Raw genomic sequence first — 21,836 nt, 5'->3', positions numbered from 1 at the left:
TTGGCTTTAAACCAAGGCTGGCTTGAAAAAAACACCAGAGTTGCTATTTAATGACTGTGAGACAAAAGAGTGCAAAACTTTATATACTGGTATAGCAGTAAACCTGGGATAAATATGATGTACTTATGATGAAATAAAGGCTTCAGATGAGGGAAAAAATTCTCAGGAAATCCAAAATAAATTATCAAAGGTTCTGGGTCATAAAATAAAAAAAAACTTATCCTGGCCTGAGCAAGGCCTTGACATTGGCAAAGCAAGAGATTATTTTCATCATATACTTACTGAAATGGATTTTCTCACCATCAAAATAAACACTTTACTCACACTTGTTTTGCCACAGATAGCAAAAATTAAATGTTGGTCCTACCATTGTTTTTAAGAGTGCCAGTCGAGATCTTCAGAAAATTGAGACTTTTAAATCAGACACAAGAAACAAGAGGAATAAATGAGCAGTAAAAAACATAGTGAGGTGAGACCGACCAAATATTTAAAGACAACTGGGTCTAATCTTTTACTGCAATTCTCTAGACCAGGAGAACATAAGTTTCCTGGTGATGCTTGCAAAAAATAAATACATAGAAGTATGAAAAATTTCAGTTACTTTTTTAACAACTACAGGGATTCATGGGAGAAGTCAGTCAGTTATACTGCTACCCATGTAAACTCAAGTTTTGGTAATAAGCTTTTACAGAAGTTTTAAAGGGTTTTATGTAATGCAGCCAGTCTTTTACATTTATAGTTAAAACAAAATCTGTTATTTTAAATCTCCTCAGCTGCAAATATACTCTGAAAAACACTGTCAGAGATCTGAGAAAGTGAGAGGAGGAGTCTGCCCCTGCACAGATGCTCCTAGAGTGTGCTGCAATTTTGAGAATATTCATTCTGGATTGCTGGAATCCCTCAGGCCAGCAGTTCTCAACTTTCTCTCTGCTGTTACCACACCAACGGAGTTGAGAAGCAGTCCCTGCTATAAAGACAGAGCAGCCACAGAAAGCAGCTCTTGCTTAACTCGTGATAGGAGGACACCAGTTCTTCTGCATACCTGCCTTTGAAAGAAAAAAGAATATCTGCTGGAGATGGTCCACTGGATTGGCTTTTAAGCATTTAATTTGGCTATACCTACAATGGGGTTCATTCAGTTATATTTTTGAGGGAACCCTTCAGTTTGGTGTCTTTTGCACTGAGTTCTCTTTGACTGTGTAATGAAATAATACACTTGTGAGAAAAAGTGGTGGCCTGATCTCAAAATGACATTTTCATCATGTAATGTTCACCTGTAAATGTTCACAGAACTGCCATGGTTGGAAAAGATCTCTAAGATCACCGAGTCCAACTGTCAACCCAGAAAAAAACCACCATGCCCACTAGAGCCATGTCCTGAAGTGCCACATCTACTTTTTTTTTTAGCTTTAAAGATGGAAAATCTGAGGTAATAAATATTTAAACTTAGAAAAGTGTACTGTTTATTTTAAAAATGTTATATAACCATACAAGCTCTCCAAAACTTTAGTAGCTTGTTCCCCCATGAATGGAAAAAATTTACACACCTAAACCATACATAACACTGAAGACCAACCTAAGAGAGAAATTTGGTCACTGAACAGAAAATGTTACAAAATTTCTCCCCTTCCTCTCCTTTTTAGCCCAAACAGCTGTAAAAATGTTTTGGGAGAAACAAATGCTTCTGAGTCTTTCCATATAAACAAACTTAGTTTTACCCTCTGGCAGAATTTAGGACAAATCCATTGTCGTATGATGTGTTTAGACTTAATCTCAGCCAAACTCACGTGCTAGTGTGTCAAGAAGTTTCCAAAGCAGGGTATAAAATGTATATACTTGCTTTAATCAAAGGTTGCAAAATGCTTACAAAAGGAAATAATACTACAAAGCCTATGTTAATCTTAGTTCAAATAAGTACTGAATATTTATTTATAAAGCATATTTCATGCTTTATTTAAACCAACATGATCAGAAAACAAACAAACAAACAAAAAACTGGTATTCTTTTCAATATATTTGCCACAGTAGGAGAGACAAAAATATTTATGCTTATGCCTTTATTAAGTTCCAATCTTTCACTTACTGACACAGTTAGGTTCCCCCATGGCACATCAGATGCAGATATATTGTAATCCTGCCAGTATCGTAAGGTTTTATTGCTCGGATGTTCTGGTTCCACACAATCACATCTGAAAAGACAAATAATGGTTTTTTTATTATTAATAAAAGATGGACCAGATATTAAACAAAACTATCAACTCTGACATACTGAAATTGTGCTCTACTTTGCCAGATAATTTTAGTTCAAATGAATTCAGTAAATGCATGCTCTGTAGCAGTTTGCAGTTCAGTAGTTAGTGTTGTTACTGGAGCATCACTTGCCGTGAGGTGCACAAGCGTATATAGTACATAATGAGATATATTTAAACCACTGTCCACAGAAGGTTTTTCCACCTATTTTTTTCCTATTCTCTTGCTACTTCCAAGTATAGTTCCTAATACTGAGAATGTGCCAGTCCTGTTCCACCCCCTTATACCTAACACTTCCCTACTTGGGGATAAGATGCTCAGCAGTTCCAGACTGATCCATTTCTCAGACTGCCTGTATCCTCTTTCTTTTTAACCAGAATGCCTTTGGATGTAAAATCGGCCAGTCAACCCTCAGGGCTCTGCAAGATCACCAATACCAAAGGCTCTGGGAAATTTTGTGTCCATTGTTTTTCCTTTCCCCACAGCTTTAAAAGCACGCTTTTGATTTTAAATTGTGTATTTTAACATACAAAATGTGACGAGGCAGCGTGGGAAGACAATCCTGCAAACAGGCAATTTAAAATCAAAATTAAGTCTTCAAAGCATCTGAAGCAATAGTGGGAGGCTACTTCTTTGACTAAGCCTTCAAAATGTGCAGGATAGTCTGTAGGTTCCAAGAGGTCAGGTTTGCTTTTAAGTTCTCTTTAAATTAATCCTACTTTAAAATTCTATAGTACTATCTATCCTGCTAGTATTTTAATGTGCTTATGATAGCTGTAAATAAATTCTGTACTCTCTAATGAAGTTTTCAGGTGTAGCTGGGGACAGGATAACATCTGACTATAAAGTAGAGAGCCATTAAGCATACATTTGCATTCCAATTTTAGAAGACTATCGGTTTATTCATTTAGCTATGCTAACTATTTTTCTCTGTGGATGTTTGTATTTCCACAAAATTACAATTCTCATCTACATTTGTAGTATTTTCTACCCAAGAATTCTACCATCTACATTATGAGTACAGAGTAGTGCCACATTAATTCAATTACAATACTATACATGTGACAACAGCTGCATTTAATATATACAGAGAGGTGCAAGTTGTCTTTGTGCAACTCCTTGCTTTTCTTTTAAATGCAGCTATTTATAAAAGAAAGAAAAAACCCTTATAGCCCATGATCAAAAAGAAAAAAAAAAACAAAAACCAACACCAAACAAAAGCAACAGCATTCAAAGAAATAGAGGGCCTGAGCCAAAAGTAATTGAAATAGACTGGATCTTTCAAAAGTATTTAATGTGCTTTGGATCAGGCCCCAGGTGCAAGGATGTGTGTTCAATGCATAGTTAAAATTATTACAGAAGAGGTTAAATGAAGCACATCACTACTAGTGAGCTAGGGTAGCACAATAAAGTCAACAAACAGTATGTCTGTTATCGCAATGGGGAACTGGATGTTCATGCAACTCTAGAGAGGTGGCTATTCCAGGTTACTGCTGTTTCCTGTGAGCACAGGAGCTCCCAGCCCCCTGATGTCCATCGCTGGTCGCAGACTGGCCAGACGCTGGGCGATGGCCCATTGGGGTCTGAATACAGTAGGCCAAGGTGACGTGGGCTGTTCAATCACAGTCACTTTCTCACTAGAAGGGAAGACTGTGCATGTCACCAACACTACATGGTATAGCTACACTTGCTGCAAACTGCAAAATTACATTTAAAAGTTAGAGAAGTCAAAACTTCCTTACTCATAAATGTGACAATTGAAGACATAGTTTCATACAGCTCAAGTAATTCACCTTCAGATGAGATCATCACCCTGTTTATTTCTATTTATTTCTATATCAGTACCACACAGCATCCCAGTCTGGTCTTTACCAAGTCTGACAGGCGTTTACAAATGGTGGATTGTTCATCAGCAAACTCCACCCACGCAGACCAAAAGCACCCTGCACCCAGCTTTTGTTACTGAATAATGAGTGCAGAATTGGGCCCTAACTGTAAAGATTGAATCCTGCTTTCTACTGAGAAGATAATTATATAACATTATATTGTTTTCAGTATTATGTTTCTTTTGGCAACCCTGACGTTTTGATGTGAGATGGTATCATGGTGGAACTGTCTTTCAGCATCCCACTAATTGCTTAGCATTATAGAAAGGTGAGATAGTAAGATACTCGCTGTCCAGCCCAGAAAACAATTGGAGATACCATTCAGTGTCAGAACATCAGAGACTGTCTACCAAAACATGACATTTCATTACAGATGTAATTGCTTCAATAATGACTATTTCCCAGCAGAACTGACCTGCAAGGAGAAACGCACATCAGTGAAATACAGCTTTCTACTTTAATCTTTTAAAGCTTTTTGTTTCTTTCATTGTCATTTTTTACTCTGAGAGGTCAGCTCTGAGGAGAACAAGCAAAATACACTGAATTATTAACCACTGACTCATCTTTCTATTTTCTTGATAAAATATTACTCAGAAGGCTGGAATAACCAAAAAATGTATTGCCCCTTGGAAGTTTAAATGCTCTTTAACTTCTTGCACAGTTCTTTAAATTGATGAGTAGTTACCCACTACAAGAGATCTACATGGACTTTATGCTATTACCAATAAGCAAGAGACTATACAAATACCTGTGTTTTCTAAGCAACATACTGAGCTCCAAATACAGTACCACTTCACAAAACACTCTCATGCCTTTCGGTGGTAAGTAGTCAGCAATCATCTTTGTTATGCTCACAGGTACAGAAGGATTAATCTTATTCTCTTTCATCGTGGCTAGGAAGAAACTGTCTTTTTTAGTGCTAGAATACAGGCAGGGAGGAATCTGACATTGGTTGTGGTGGCAAAACCACAAGAGTCACTACCGTGAAAATAAATGAAAAAACCCTCTGCTGCCAATCTCACAATACACCCATTTCCTCACAGTGACAACAGAACAGTTCTTTTTGCATCTTTACTTTTTTGGCTACTGCAAGACATTCTGATCTTCTGGGAACAATTCAGATGTCTAGACATGGGTGCCTATATACCCCAAGAGATCTGTGACCTCCATGATGGGTTGGCACGTGTGTGAGAGGGTCTACAGGGTCTCATGACTTTGTTTTCACAGCAGATGAGGGCTAACAAATCTAAAATGGCACTATATACTCAGTCACTCCCTTCTATATTTAAGATGTCTGTATTTTGCAACTAGGCAGAAATTGGCTTATAAATTTGAGATAGACAAATAATTTCAGATAAGACAGTCTTCAGGAAACTGCAGGAGAACTGTCATTAAGATCAGAACTGACAAGTGGAGAAAGTAACAGAAAACTAGTGGCCAGAACTGCTAGAAAAATAGCCAGAGCAAGGAGTCTTTATTACCTTACATGTTCCAAAGTGCTCAAGAATTCATAACGCACTGTTTCAGAGTTCCTATTTTTTCAGCATGTACATATTGCAAGCTACACCTATTTATACTAGCTAAGGATTTGATCTGTAAAAGATGCAGCTGCAGCTTCTTCATTAGCCAACATACCATTTCCACTTCCTAGAAGGGCAAAATCTCTTTCTGGCTCATTTAAGATAGAGAATGAGATTTGTTCAATATGAATATTTATATTATTAAAAAAAAAACAGGCAAGTATGACGAATAAGTTACAAAATGTGCTTCTTCAAACAATATGTCTCTCTGAATAACACAGCACATATTTGGTAATTTGAGTAGGAAGTTTTTCCCCTAAGATACAGAGTATGCTCCATGGGTGTGCTGTGCACTGATCACATAACAGAAAAAATAAGAAGATGGTATGAAATGGAAGGTAACATCATTGATTTTGTTTTAAAAGTAATGTGTTAGATTCTAAGCATGAGCATTTTTCATGTTGCATTTACAAGGCTGAAGGAAAGAGCATAAACAGCAAAACGTTATTGATGATACAGTAGTTGGAGTCTGTTATAGACCACCCAACCAGGATGAGGAGATGGATGAAATCTTCTATAAGCAGTTGGGAGGGGTTTCACAATTGCTACCTCTTGTTCTAATGGGGGACTTCAGCTTCCCAGATGTCTGCTGGAAATACAATACAGCAGAGAGAGAGAACAGTCCCGGAGGTTCCTGGAGGGCATGGAAGATAACCTCCTAATACAGCTGGTCAGGGACCCAACCAGGGACGGTGCCCTCCTGGGCTTGCTGCTCATGAACAGAGAACGACTTTGGGGGAATTAACAGTTGGAGGAAGTCTAGGCCCAGTGACCATGAACTTACAGAGTTTTCAATTCTTGGAGAAGTAAGGAGTGGGGTCAGTAAAATTGCCACTTTGGACTTCCAGAGGGCAGACTGATTTGTTCAGGAGAAAATGGTCAGTGAACTGCTACACCACCTAAACATCCACAAGTCTATGGCGTTGGATGGGTTGCACCCAAGAATACTGAAGAAGTTGGTGGACGCACTCGCCAAGCCTCTTTCCATCATTTACCAGCAGTCCTGGCTAACTGGGGAGTTCCCAGTGGACTGGAGGGTAGCAAATGTGGTACCAATCCACAAGAAAGGCTGAAAGGAGGATCCAGGGAACTACAGACCTGACAGTCTGACCTCGGTGCCAGGGAAGGTGACAGATCAGATAATCTTGAGTGCCATTATGCACCAAACACAGAACAACCAGGTGATCAGGTCCAGTCAGCACAAGTTTACAAAAGGAAGGTCCTGCTTGACAAACTTGATCTCTTTCTATGACAAGATGACCTGCCTGGTCAATAAGGGAAAGTCTCTGGATGTTGTCCACCTGGACTTCCATAAGGCCTTTGACACTGTCTCCCACAGCATTCTGATGAAAAAACTGGCTGCTCATGGCTTGGACACGCACACACTCTGCCGGGTAAAACACTGGCTGGATGGCTGGGCCCAGAGAGTGAGGGTGAATGGAGTTAGATCACAAGTGGGGGTCCTCAGGGCTCAGTACTGGGATGACTTCTTCTAAATTTTTTATCAACAATCTTGATGAGGAGATGGCATGCACCCTCAGTAAGTGCAGAAAACACCAAGCTGGGAGGGACTGTTGATCTGCCTGAGGGCAGGGAGGCTCTGCAGAGAGATTTGGATGGACTAGATCAATGGGCGGAGGTCAATTTCTGTGAGTTTCAACAAGGCCAAGTGCCGGGTCCTGCACTTGGGCCACAACAACCCCAGGCAACACTACAGGCCTGGGGAAGAGCAAATGGAAAGCTGTCCAGCAGAAAGGGACCTGGGGGTTTGGATTGATAGGCAGCTGAACAAGAGCCAGCAATGGGCCCAGGTGGCCAAGAAGGCCAATGGTGATCTGAAAGGTCTTTTCCAACCTCAGTGGTTCTATGATTCTGTTTAGGTTGTCTCCAAATATACCATTCTCATGTGACTTATTCTTTCTCATGCCAACATTCATAATGCTGAAATCGAAGTCTCAGTGGAGACTGGAAACAAAATAATTAATATTGATGGGAAACTGACTTGTCAGTTACATTCTATTCTCAGTATCACAAAACCCTTTCAAAGCACAGCTGTCAAGGCAAGACAGGATATTTTTCTTTATTTATTCATTGTATCTGCCATCTTGAATTAGACCACTGAGTCATTAAGTAGCCCATCTCTGACAATCATGAACATCAGTAGGCATACACTTATATTCTTTAAAGTTGGAAGACCACAGTTTAGTTGGTGAAGTTGAAAAGGGAAACAGAAAAGCCTATAAAAATACCTAGACAATGCCCTCAGCAGCACAGCAATTTCACAGACACAGAAACAAATGGGGGCAGGGGAGACATGGACTGATGTTAAGAGTGAAGACATCTCAAAGAATCAGGTTTCTTTGGACAGGACATTAGAAGGAGAACATTGTTCTGTCAAGGGGAAAGTCTAGAAAACAGATTTATAATCACAATGTAGTTTTGTTAACCTTGACTGTCACTAATAAAGGTTGGCCTTTTTTAACTGGCTGGTGCGGTATGCAGTCCATGCATTCTTAGCAGTACTATGGTACATGACTTGCAGACTCAGGAGTTTATGTGCAGAGAAGTACTATAGTTACACGGGACATCGACAATTCATCTGAAAGCCTTCACTGAGCAATAGTTCTAGGATGTCACTTCACCACGCTTCCAAAGTTATAAACACAAACACCTGAGGAGAAGAGACAATGTACAATACTAGTTCAGAAATAGGATAGTGTCATGTATTAGGATGCTATCTGGTCAGCTGAAGTTTCGACTGTTCAGGTGTAGTGTATTAATACACATCAATGCATTCTAACACAATCACTCAAGGATTTTAGGTAAGCCTTTATTTATGAAGGCTTAGCAAGATTGTTTCTAAAGTGGGGGGAAAGAGTAGTAGGAAAGAAAAAAGAAGGCGGGCACCTCCTGAGCTCAAAAGAGGGAGAAAGAGAAAAATTACTCATTTGGGTTGGACAGACATAGAGAAGTCCTAGAATAAAATTAATTAATACTTTCTAGATGCCAGGGTTTGTCAAGAAGCAAAGGGAACCAGCAGTTAAACTCAACAATGGCAGTTGCACGGTTCTGAGAAGAGAGACATAGTTAGGGAAAGACAGACAGGATATGGTACAGTTACTTAACTGCAGGAAAAAGCCTATCAAGAAAACGGAAAGAAAAACCTATGTTTGTATCTGATTTCAAAGAAATCATTACAGGAATTGGAATTCAATTACATGCTTGGGATCCTAGTAACAAATTCTGTGCTTATCATGACTGACTCTTCGCATTCCACTGGCAGCTTAAGGAATGCAGGATATAAACCAACATAACTTGTATCCAATAATAATGTCTTCAGATTAAGGTGTATTGATAATGAAAGATTTAAAACTTGCTTGTGCAAACGTTGGTATGCACAAAACTAACTGTCACAATTCCTTCCAGAAGCAATGGTTCCTATAGTCTGCAAAAGATACTGAGATTGACATGATCTTGGCTTCTTAATTACATGAGAGTGGGATTTTCTACTCCTAATGCTTAAGTGCATGTCAATACCAAGACAGATTGCAATATGCATATTACTATGCCAAGAAATCACTTTAAAATTATTCAATGTAATCTGTTAATAATTGAGTAACTTCTGGCAAAGAATTATTAATAACAACATGAATTCATCACCCTGAAAAAAGACTTAATGAAAACACAAAAGGTATATAAAGTCCCCAGATCAAAGCAACTTCACACTGAGAAATAACTGATCTTCTGCATTTTAAGATAACTATCTTAACATGCTTGTATTTTAAAGAATACTGGATTGCTCTCTAAATCACATTCCTTTCATCCACAATGCTTATTTTGTTTTCCTTAAGAGAAGGTTTTAATCCACTCTAGCTGTAGGGTTCTCCTTTTCTAGCAAAAATGATATGCTAATGCTGATATACACATTAAAACTGATGTGCATCAGTGTTTCACACAGGATTCACTAACTGGAGATATATTTGCTACAGGAGTAGGAAAAAGCAGGAGGAGGAGAGTGCAGAAATAAGAGAGTTGCTATGCCAACCTACAAATGCTAATGGCATGACAAATACAAGAAGGTCACAGTATTAAAAAAAGAGTGAGAAAGAAAGAAAAGCCCAGATATAAAAGTATGTGTACTGTACTTAATAAACAATGCAGCTACTGTATTTAAATTCCTTCAAAATTATGCAGCTTAAAAAGAAAAAAATTGCACACTGAAAATCAGGTTGTCTTTTGTCATTTTTTACATTTAGCTAAATGCCACATTATTTACCATTCATATTGTAAAGATGGTGTTTTAAGAAAAAGTTACATATGCTTGCTGAATGGATTTGCCTGCAAGTAGATCACCTGACAATCAGGACCAATATTTTGACACAAAGTAACAAACAAGTACAACAAAGAAAAATGCAAAAAAAGTGCATTAGGACTAGTTCTACATTAATTAGATCATGCACCAAAAGATATTTTTGTCTTCTTTGAACAGTATTCTGTTAACAACAGCAATAAGACTCAAAGTCATATCCTCTGTGTAAAATGGTAAATATGAACTTTGAAGAAATCTTTTAGGAAGGCTTTCAATTGATTTTTAAATACTTGGGTCTGCTTGATTGATAAAACAAAATAAAACACCACAAAAAAACCTCCAACTGTTCTGAATGTTCTTTCAATAGTCTTCTAAGGTTTGTTTTGGCAGATCCTAGTATTGACTCCTATACTCTTAAATATAAAGAGAGATACATGCAGTACAGTCTTTTACATCAAACTCCTGCAACAGAGACAGTTTATGACAGAATTAAAACCCACCCAAAATACAGAATGGGTTTTCTTTCTCAGTTGAAATATGGTTCCAATCTGGTTGAAATACAAGACGCATTAAATTACCATTTTCTTTGTCTTTCTAGTACTCCAAAGCACAGTACTAACAGCACATCAATGACTTTTCCTGGGTCAAACTCATGTTTTCATCAGGGCAAAGGCAAGAGTACTGGGATGCAGACGGACTACCTGTGGGCATGAGAGCAGCTTTGGAAAGCCTATGGGAGAAGAGTGGAGAGCTGGGCCACAGCATACACTGAAAGGTTCAAATACATACATCATCCTGACCTATCTATCACTAACCAAGTGGGAAACAGGCAGAACACAGAAAACAGAAATTTTACAGTATAACCTGAGTTTTCTATCACAGAACTGCAAATCCAAGACAAAGTTTTACATAAGCTTTCACTGAGCATTCAAAGAGAAATGAGTTGCTCAACCTTTTGAAGTTCACCCATTGCTAATTAAAGAACTGCCAAGGCTTTACTAACAATTAAAACCTTGTCTTTAAAATCCCCAAAGAGGAAAATGCAAACAGCTGTTTTAATTAGCAAAACAGCAGATACTAATTAGCTTCTGTAACAGAGTATGCTGGTCCTTTAAGGACAGGACCAGTTTCAGCCCAAGTTTGTTACCCATTTAAACTACAAGTAGAAGAACTGGTGTCAGATGCTGCAGAAAAAGATTCCAATTCCTTGTGAAAGCAAGATTCCCCAACCTCAAATATACAAAAATGACTTTATTTCAAATAAGCTTTTATGCTTGTCTTCTAGCTTTTTATCTTTCTGGAACTGAGACATGTACAGACATTTGAGCAAGGAGTGTGAGTTATTTGAAATGTCTTGTCTTGCGATGATCCCATAGGGATGGTAATTGTGATACCTTCAGAATTCTAGGCAAATGGCCACCCTGTCTGGACAGAGTAATACGTTCAGATCTGCACAGCAAACCCATGAAGTTCAGGTTTCAACAAGCCTGCTGTGAAAGCACAGGTCATTTGGGTAGCTGATGTAGAGTTGCTCCAACAGAGCACATCCTTCATTTCCCCCAAACTACTGGGGCTGGTTCTGAAGAACTACAAAAAGCTTAGATGAAGGAGAAGGAAGGAGAAAGAACAGAAGAGGTTGGAATTACTATTTTGCTGTGTTCAGTGCAAAGATCCTTTCAGTTAGCAGATATGCTCTTGCAAGATAATCAATATGAATACTGGCATTTCCAACAATCAGTTTTAATATTAAAAAATGTAAGCCACATCCTAGAAGAACTACACTGCCTATAACTTTGCCAAGACAGGCTGTGGACTTTCCTTCTCTGGAGACATTCAAAACCTGCCTGGACGCATTCCTGTGTGACCTTCCCCAGGTGATCCTGCTCTGGCAGGGAGGTTAGACTAGATGATCTTTTAAGGTCCCTTCCAACCACTAATATTCTGTGATTCTGTGATACAGGTTGTCATTTTGGTATTAGTGGGGTCAGTTGCCATGGATTTGATATCAATAATCAACAGGATATTGCTGTCAGTAAAAGACATACCATAAAAGCCAGAAGTGAAATATAATGTAATATAAGGACTATGATGATAAAACATTATCCTAAAATACAGAGATACCTATCACGGTACAAGCAAGACTGTTACTTCTACTCCTGTGAAATCTTTAGCAATATCATGGGATTCAGATAACCGCAAATAAAGCTAACTACCCAGGAATCTGTATTTCTATTTTTGTTTATGCTTTTCATTACATATTTTAACATCTCAGCTCCACCTGCTAAATGGTTTCTGAATAATTTTTTGTCTTAGTGTAGTACTGCAACCCGTTTTTCAAAGCCATATGAGAACATCAAATTCTCTTTCCTTTTGACGTGACTATTTTGAAGTGACAAAAGAAAAAATGTCCCTAAACACTGTGCTATATGAGGGTGTTTAGAGTAAAATACCAAAGGCTCTGAAGTGAGTTAAATAAGATCAGGATATAGCCTCAACTGGATGCATTGTCTATTCTTGATGTTTGCTTTCCCTTCAAAGTAACATTCCTTTATTTACTGATAAAACTACTAAAAGAAAAATAATATTTTTTCCGCCTGATAAGAGAGCATGTCACAGTAGAACTAGTTTCTATCATTTAACTTGTTCTGTGTTTTAAGGTATACAACATGCATTCAGATTCAGAATTTTCTATTTTTTCTACTGATAACATGCACAAAGCTCAAATGTTTCCTCTGTTGCTGTACTTTGTTTTTCCCAGCTTAAAATGCAAATGAGACATTTGGTTGAGACACTCCTGTTTTTCCAGTGAATAGATGATGTGACACTGTTCAGGCATTGTTCCTTTTGGGCCACACCCTGCTCAGGCAAGGGTTCAAATGGGTTCAGTGGAATAACAAATACATATCCAAAGAAGAATCTTCTTTCAAAAAGGTTTTTAATTACATTTTAGTTGCTGAGGTGACTAGGCTCAGTTGGCCTCAGGCCCAACTAAGATCTTTTGCTTTACCACAACATTTTTGTTTTCCTATCACAGAAACAAGTCTGAGTTTTTACTTCTAAATTAAACTACGCTGATTAAAGCAAATCACTTTTTTATTCCCCAAGTGAAATACTACTTATCCAAATATGCCTGTCAAAATTCCACAGTAAAGCTGATTAGATGGAGTCATAATAAAAATCTTGTTATTAAGAACAAATTGATTATGACAAAATCAATCACTGCTGAGAAGCACCTAACAATTCCACATCATATCAGTTCTTGGAGTTTGCCAGAAAGTTTGAAATAAAATATTATAAATCATCCATACATGGTTATAAGAAAGAGATAATTGAGTTACATCTTGTTAAATAAAACTGTGAATAAACACCTAAAGCTGAGGTCCCTCCACGTCCTATTTTGTATTCTAGGATTTTGAAGTTCTGTGTAAGATTTTCCAAACTCCAAGTCAAGATACTCTCTACTTATCTTAAGTAAATATGTACTGCTTGTACACATACCTCCAGTAGCTACTACTTCCATATGCCAGTATCGTGCCTAACTCAATAGCTCTCACCTGTTCAGTCTGCAACTACTGAAATTTTTTTCTGCTGTGCAATGGTTTGAGTCCCTCACAGACAACATAACCTATGAAAAAAAATCCTAGTTTTAACAGAAAAAAAATCTTACTTACGAGTAGTTCGTCAGCAGATCCAAATCATTATGCATGTTGATTGGATATGTCTCACTGAGATGAAATAACTTCTCTAAGGCCTCATAAATGAAAATTATACAGATAAGAGAAGCAAAAGCTTCTTCAGTAAACCGGGTAATGTAACAGACTAGGGAGCTTGCATCAGTTGCAACAAGGATGATGCACAGAATTGCAGTCCACAGTCCAATGCTAGCTCTCAGAGAAAGGTATGACAACTCATACTCCCTAAAAGAAAAAAAAAAAAAAAAAAAATTAAACACAGTTTCTCTTTTGTCCAGCCACAGCAAATGGTGAATAAGCAGCTCCAAAATCTCCTTTTCCTGTGGATGTGTGATTCTGGGAACAGCCTGAACCTGACATTATTTACTTATTGTGAACTGCAGATACTGTCAAGTCACCTCTTGACCTGAGCTCTCCTCTCAATTAACATAAGAGAAAGAGTTACACCTCTACTAAAGTCAGTGAGCAGCTTTGAGAGTGGTCATACATGTGGAATATGTGAGGTCCACCTGCTTTTTATCCCACATCCTGCCCTGTGAAAAGCCAACACCTGCCTATTTCTTCTTAAATTGCAACAGTAGCTATAATAACTTTCATCAAAATCCTGTATGCTTATTGCATATAATATAGCTCCAAACATGTTAAGTGACATTATCACAGATGTGAATAAAGAGTTTTTGGGGTGCTAAGCAGGGTCTCCTACTCTGTTATTCAGAAGGTTCAGGAGATCTTGGTGCAAAAGTCCCAGTCACAGAAACGAGTCAGACAAGCAGAAAGGATACCAGGGGAACATGATGGATGCCACAGGGCAGACATAATTTTTACCCACACCGTGGCAGAGGTTATGTCATGTTTGGCACATTAACTGGGGAATATGCTATTCTGGCATGATCTCCCATTCTCTGTTTGGGGAGATGAAGGGCAGGGTCTGTATTAGTGATTACTGAATGATGGCACCACTGCATTTACTTCCTGGCTAAGAGGTTAACACTTTCTGCATGAGCTAGGGATGAGGTAAAGCGTAGATTTAAATCTATCATTTCAGAGTAGAAAATGATCCCATTAAAAACGACAAAGAAACCCTCACATCCTGAAGCTTGATTTCCCTTCAAAACACCTTTAAAAAAAACAAACAAACAAACAAAAGCCAAAAATAAGAAAACCTCACCTTCTGCATTCCCACCAATTAATTTGTTGCAGTGACTATGTAACTCTCAGACTCTGAAAGCCTAAGCAGTGAACTCCAAATCAAACTGCTGACCATACACTGCTGATGTTGGAACTTTGGGATGTCTCTACTTTTACCTAGTAATACCTGAGAGATGATACATATCGTGACCTTCACTTACTTGCAAAATTTGAATAAGATCTTCTCAAATACTAAAACTGGTCCTGTGCTGCCAAGTATAGTGAGAGGCTGTCCACCAAAGAGAGAGTAGGCAATTCCAGTCATGGATGCTCCAAATAACGATTCTATTGCACTCTGAATACGATACAGAGAGAGGTATCCATAAATTTTCAAACAGGTTATTTTTGTAATGCCTTAGTCTGTAGCCTTTTAAACACTGAAATAGCAGTATATGCAACAGCAAGAAAATACTAACCACAAACCTAGGAATATAAGTTTGTTTTAAAAGTTCAGATTTAACACATACTATACGACCTTCAGTTGCTTCTCCCAGCAGACCACCAAATGTGATGACAGGAGACATGCAAGCACAGTAGAGAAACAGAAATGACGCCAGACACTGCAGACTGAGAGCATCCCTGAAGTCACTCCAGAAGAAGGGAGCTTTTCTTTTAATATCTAAAATCAATCCTCCAAAAAATCTAAAAAAAAAATAATAAAAAAAATGGAAGAGATCAAATTAATTAAAAAGGCACAACAAACTTTCTTGAACAGTATTGCTTTAAATATACTGCAGAGAAGGTATTGTTTCTTGATCAAATTATATATATTCTTACAATTAAATATTCCCAGAAAAAAAGTTTCTGGGAACCCTGTTTTGATAAATTTAATAAGGATATTTTGTTTTTAAATCAAACTAATGTGCAGGTTTCTTTCACAAAATCTTCATCTAATCATCCAGACCCCAAAATTATGAAGAGTTATTAGGTCCCATGCAGAAAACCCTATTATTTATTATGTGAAATAATTCTTTGCATTTGTTTAATCAGAGAGCTACTACAGTCCCCATTTGCACACATCTACATGTAGAGCTTCCCATTTTTTATTTGAGAAACTGTTCCTAAACACACTTGATGATAGAACTGAATGTAGGCCACAGTTTTCCAAGGACAAGAACTGTCATCTTCTGTCATTCACACTACACTAAATGTAATCAAATATTTAGGAACCTATGGTCCCTTATAATATACCATAAAGTTAAAGAAGTATCCCCACAATGCTCTTTTTCTCACAGGCACCTGATATATCAGGAACTGCTGGAGTAAAGAGGAAGATGAAGTGCCACCATCTGCTAAATATTAGAATGATCCTTCAAGCCATCAATTACCAGGTTCACCAGTGAGAGGCCAGCTTACAGCCAGGCTAACCACCATCTCCTCTGCCCCTCTGTGTACACCAACAGTGCAGCTGAGTCTTTAGCCTGATGCAGCTTGGAATGATATTTAAATACCAAGAGGCAGCAAGGTAATAGAAAAGTCTGCCGCACAACTACACTGTGCTAAGGCAACCACTGACAGCTGATGCACTTACACCACTCCATACTAAGACAAGAGAGTGTAAGTACATCCCTTGGGACAAATTCTTCCTTTAGATGTGTGTGTATGGCAGCTACCATGGTAATCATAGCCTCATTTACCAGGACATACCATGAGGTAAAAAGAAATGCTAGAGACTGCCAACCCAGAAACTTCAACTACAAAATAGTTGTAAGCATTCATAATACATTGCACAAGACTATCCCCAGCTTCTCTTTCATGATGTACAGAAATAAGTAATCTTAATCCAGCTTAACACAGATCCGAACTTTATAAATAATAAAGGAGCTTGCAATAAATACAATGTCAAAATTCAAATCCTCTTGCCCTCTCCCCCTTTGCTTTGCAAAGCAGCATGTATTTTACTTTTCAACTAGGCAGCACACAAATAAGGAAAAATATCTGAAAAAAATCATATTCCAAGCCAGTCATTTGAGAAAGAAATGGGCCATCACTTGGAAGTGCATCACTCAGAGCACTCAGGGTTTTGCATATGTTTTCACTAACTTTCCAGTGCGTTGCAGTTCTGGTCCAGAGTGTCCTCCAGGTTGCTCTGCGTCCCCATGGGCTGCAGTCCCATTTGGCACTCCTGGGATCTTACGCTTCTCCTACCAGAAGGAAAAGATACTTCTTGTGGGCCTCAGCACCAAAACACAATTTTAGCACAGGAAATGGGCTTTCAGAGTTGGAAGACTAAACGCGTAAATTTTATTGTAAGATTCATCAACATAACCACTTCATAAGCTGTAGAGTTCAATAATAGGAAATAGTAGAAGGAATTTGGTCTAAGAAATTTAAAATAATTGATGACAGAAAATCCTGCATGAGAAAACATTTTGAAGAGTAGCAAGACAGGCTGCTTTGATTGATTCTTGCAATAAACTTAGAACAAAAGCAAACCATGGAGCTCAGAATTACCAGATATCTATGACCAATTACCCCTGAATTTAAGATCTTTAGATAAAATATGTCTTTATTCAGAGATCTAGTATTGAATTATATGATGTCATTGCTATACTGTATGCTTGCAAGGGATCTCTGAAAGTAAATTAACGACACCAAAAAAAAAAAGCATGCAAAATGTCTATATAGTGAGTCTGCTAAATGCTACACTAGTAAGACCTAGCAAAAATTCATCATAACATTTAAAAGCATCTGAATTTTACAATGTTCAAACCTGAGAGGGAACATTTTTAGGTGGTTCTATTCGAATTGTTGGGTCCCACTCTCCAGGAGGAAGAACAGTAACCTGATCAAGAAACTCATCAATTCCAGACACCAAATCATTGCGGTCTTTTGCTTTGTAAGCAACATCATGGAACACCTGTAAAAAATGGAAAAGTAAATGTGGGAGGAAAAAGAGATGGGGAAAAGAACACCCTCATGACATTTTTCACAACGGCCTCTTTTCTCTGACATAGAACACACTTTATGCAGTTCCCACCAAGCAAAAAATCTCAGCTTCAACTAACAGATTTTCTGATACATATTTTCCATAGAAGTTACAGCTGTTATGGAAAAACATTGTGATGGTGCTACACTGATGCTGAGATTTTACAGTTTAAAACACAATTAATTGCACTGGAAAGTAACCATGTAAAATGAAATCTTCTCCTTGAAGATATCCTTGCATGTGATACTGTCTCTCATGTTGTTGTATCTTTATGGCAGCATAATCTGAGATGTTACAGGATCATGAAAGGGACTGGGATGCTACTTGTGCATCATCAGAATTATTATCCACATTTCATCTGGACGATTCCACATTGGAGATTCCCCATTACACTTCTTCAGTCAGTACAAAATTACTAAAATCAAGCCATGAATAAAAATACCTCATCTGTCATCAGTGTTGCAATTGATCTTCCGATCTCATGGTATTGTTGTCCTTTGCCCAGTGGTCCAAGAAGAATAAACAAAAATCTGTAAACATAATTTGAATTTAAAAATTGTAAAGGATAGATGGTTTAAAGTAACTACACATACTACAGAAATGCTTATTTAAAAATTGGGCTAGAAGAACCTCTAAATCAAATATATATAAAATCTCCTTCAAGATCCTCACATATGCATTTAAACATGAAGCTCTGGTTAGAAAAAATGTGAAAATAACTTCCAAAAATATGTCATAAGCTTCACAGTGAGTCTTGTTTGGGACACTCAAAATCCCCTTACAAACAAACTTCATCATAATAAATATATGCAATTACAATCTATGTACAGAACATATCAATACCAAATTATTTAATTCTGTTAATTCAACTAATCAGTTATTTTATGGTAGCAGTATTACTGCAATATTGGGGAAGTGAAATTACTTTTGAATAAAAAATACTTAATCGTTCTTCTTCCCATTAAGGCTCTAGACAGCCTCTAATCTAGGCTCAGGGCTCTTAAGTTTCTATAAAATGCAGAGAATAGGTTCAAATGAAATAACAGAAATTCTCAGTTTTGCTAAAATGCAAAAGACAACTTTTCTACTAACATTACCAACTTTTTAAATAAACATTTTTCAGAAAATTCTAATTATCCTTTTAAAGAGTTAATTTTCTTTTGGCTAAAAATCAAGAAACCTGCTGTTTTCCTTTTGTGGGTATTCTTGTTTTATTGGGTTTTTTGGTGGCAGGTTGGGGGACATTACGAGGAAAGGCTTCAGAAGTTTTTCCAAAGCCAACTCAGTCCTTCAATGTCCCTTATTAGGCTGCAAAAAGTAGAAATGACAAAAAGAGTCATACCCAAAGTAACTACAACTTTAAAAGAAAATTTTGTACTGTTTATCTGACTTGGAGCAAGGACTGGAGGCTCCGCACTGCTTTTCATAGCATAACGCTTTTCCTGAGTGTCACAAAGAACTGGAATACACTACTGCCTTCTGTTGGAATTCTACTTCTATAGAAACTCAAACAGGGAAGGGGAAAGAGAGATCGAATATGTGTACAAACGTATGCACAAACTAAAAAAAAAAAAAAAGGAAGAGACTGACATAATAGTTATATCAGTGAACTCACATATGGGAGAATAACTTTGGAGTTTTGATCTGCATCAACCCCAGCAAGAAACAATATACCTGCAGATCTATTTAAATGCTTTTTATTTGATTAAAAGTCTATTTTAGAATTTATGTTTTTTTAATTCTCATAATTTATTCTCAGATACAAAGTACTTCTTCAGAAAAAGTTTCAACTTTCATCAGTAATCTAATAAAAATGTATGGTTAAAATGCAAGTATCTACAAAGTAACTTTTGGAGGAGTGTGACATTACAGCATGTTCTTCAGCCATTCACTATCCCTGGTCAATCAAATCAATTTGCTTTTTCCCCTTTACTCAATCCTCCATTTTTTTCCTCCTAGACACAATTATGCAGTTATCACACAGCAGTCTGAGTGCCAGATGAAAACAGATAAAATATTCCAAGAAGCTGAGTATTTCATCTTAGTATTTCATCTGCAATACTACCTGTTTGCACAAAATAAACCATGTGTTGCAATCCAAGAAACAATCACTTCTACTTCTGCAAAGAATTATTATCTGCACACACAAATGGCACGTTTTTGAATATACCCATACATCACTTAAAGGATTAGTGAAAAGATGTCTCTAAGATATGTCTGTTGAAAAAAGAACCAAATTCCTAACTCAGTAAATGCCAAAGTTGAAAATCACATCTCCCCACCTCCACAGTTTCTCAGGAAAACATGAAGAGAAATTAACAAGGAAAGAAATAACTGCTATTCCAACCATACCTTGTTGGAATTGGAACTTCAGCTAGTCCTGTAAGCAGCACTGCAGGAGATAACCTAACAAAAGCAACAACTGCACGATCCAGGAACTCCAGTTCACCAACTAAGATGTTTGAGGCTTCAGCTCCAGGTGGTATCTTTTTCATGAAGTGTAGGTCAACCTGGGAAAAGTATATTAAATTACAATCTAAAAGCTATTCATAGGGATATTTTTTTCCCTGTGTTATTGATAGAAACTTCATGGTCAATGCACTATAATCTTACTGACTTCAATTATATATATATTCTTGTCTGTTGACCAAGCAACTCGTCTTTCATTATTTGACTACTTTTTTCTTTGAAACATAGTTAAAGGTACTGCAGAATTAATTTATAAACTTATAAAATTTATCAAATTCAAAATCTTGTTAAGAATACAGTATCAATTTCCTATTAATATAGTCTATCAATAATCATAACACCATTAATAATTCATAACATAATCAATAAATAATAACGGTAGAATTAATTAAGACACTTTGTTTTTCCACAATCAACAATTCTGTAAATCACAAATGCATAGTTCATATCTGCTGTACTATAATCTCAATGAGAAGAACAGGTTCCACTACACTAATTTCCCTTCTGCTACTCTAAGTGAGATGTATTTTTGGTTCTGGATTTAATGGAAGACAGTTGCCAATCTGCTGAAAAAGACAGAAAATAAGCTATGACCATGATTGTCTAAAGAGTAAACTGAACAAGCACAGCAGAATAAAAACTCTGCAGTTTTAAGGCAGCAATGTTCACTCTTAAGGGGAAGGTAGGATAAGACAGAAAAACAACTTCCTCATGACACTGCTATATAAGCCCAAGGCATTTGCCCAGGAACGGGTTCATTTGTATTTATTTCCTCAGTAACAGTCTAGAGTTTACTCTGTAACAAAGATTGACATGGAGTAATGGAGTATATAATGTATGTTTGATTTCATTATGCATCAGTATTGTCTACATTTCAAAATGAATGAATTTTGTCATTTGCTTTCCTTTTATTAATCTAAACACAACAACAGCAACCAAATCCAATATAAACTGTTAAAGTGGACCATTTTAATGTCTATCTTACAGCCATCTGTCAGTACTAGTTTGCATAGTTTTTGTTAATGTTTAGAAAATTGTTTTCTTGCAAATGGCTCTGGCACTAAATCAGAATTCTGATATAACACAGTTGCCTGTGGAATGAAATCTTATTTCTCTGAGATCATAAAGAGATGTCTAATGCAACCCCAAGTTAACATAGAGCAATGACCAAACATATAATGAAGTTCAACAAGCATCAAAACATCCTGGAAGGCTGGAGTCCAGGTACTTTTTCAACGTAAAATATCAGTGAGCTCAATTCTATCCACTCAAATCACAAAATAACTCTTCAGGGTTAAATAAAAAACCCAAAGAGATTAACTTTTCACCTAATTTGTGTGTCATAGGTCACTTATAGTTGAAAGGAATGAATTAGTCTTCTTATACACAGCAATATGTACAATTTTACCTTTGAGTGATTTAACACTTAACAACTAATGTCTTACAACAAGATACAGTTTTCATCTTAAGGTCCCACTAACATACAGACCACAGGATCAAGATTCAAATCTGAAATAAATATGCCGTCTCCTG

General features: G+C 37.2%; 1 protein-coding gene across 10 annotated transcripts in view; it reads right to left on the bottom strand.

Annotated features, from left to right (window-relative positions):
* Positions 1-21,836, bottom strand: part of SLC4A10 (solute carrier family 4 member 10) — a 146,976-nt gene that overhangs the window by 17,960 nt on the left and 107,180 nt on the right. For all 10 annotated transcript variants that reach the window (XR_007889924.1, XM_051623723.1, XM_051623719.1 and 7 more), the window contains 8 exons: positions 20,187-20,344; positions 18,277-18,364; positions 17,619-17,765; positions 16,949-17,049; positions 15,373-15,547; positions 15,067-15,200; positions 13,697-13,942; positions 2,084-2,189 (listed from right to left, as the gene is read on the bottom strand). Coding sequence is in view for 9 of the 10 variants with exons in the window: in XM_051623723.1 (XP_051479683.1) it covers positions 2,084-2,189; positions 13,697-13,942; positions 15,067-15,200; positions 15,373-15,547; positions 16,949-17,049; positions 17,619-17,765; positions 18,277-18,364; positions 20,187-20,344 (1,155 nt within the window). In the remaining variant the exon portion in view is untranslated. The remainder of the gene's footprint in view (positions 1-2,083; positions 2,190-13,696; positions 13,943-15,066; positions 15,201-15,372; positions 15,548-16,948; positions 17,050-17,618; positions 17,766-18,276; positions 18,365-20,186; positions 20,345-21,836) is intronic.

Source organism: Apus apus, chromosome 6, assembly GCF_020740795.1.
Source record: "Apus apus isolate bApuApu2 chromosome 6, bApuApu2.pri.cur, whole genome shotgun sequence".
NCBI lineage: Eukaryota > Metazoa > Chordata > Aves > Apodiformes > Apodidae > Apus > Apus apus.
The sequence above is the reverse complement of the archived record's forward strand: the minus strand, read 5'-3'. Positions and strand labels throughout refer to the sequence as shown.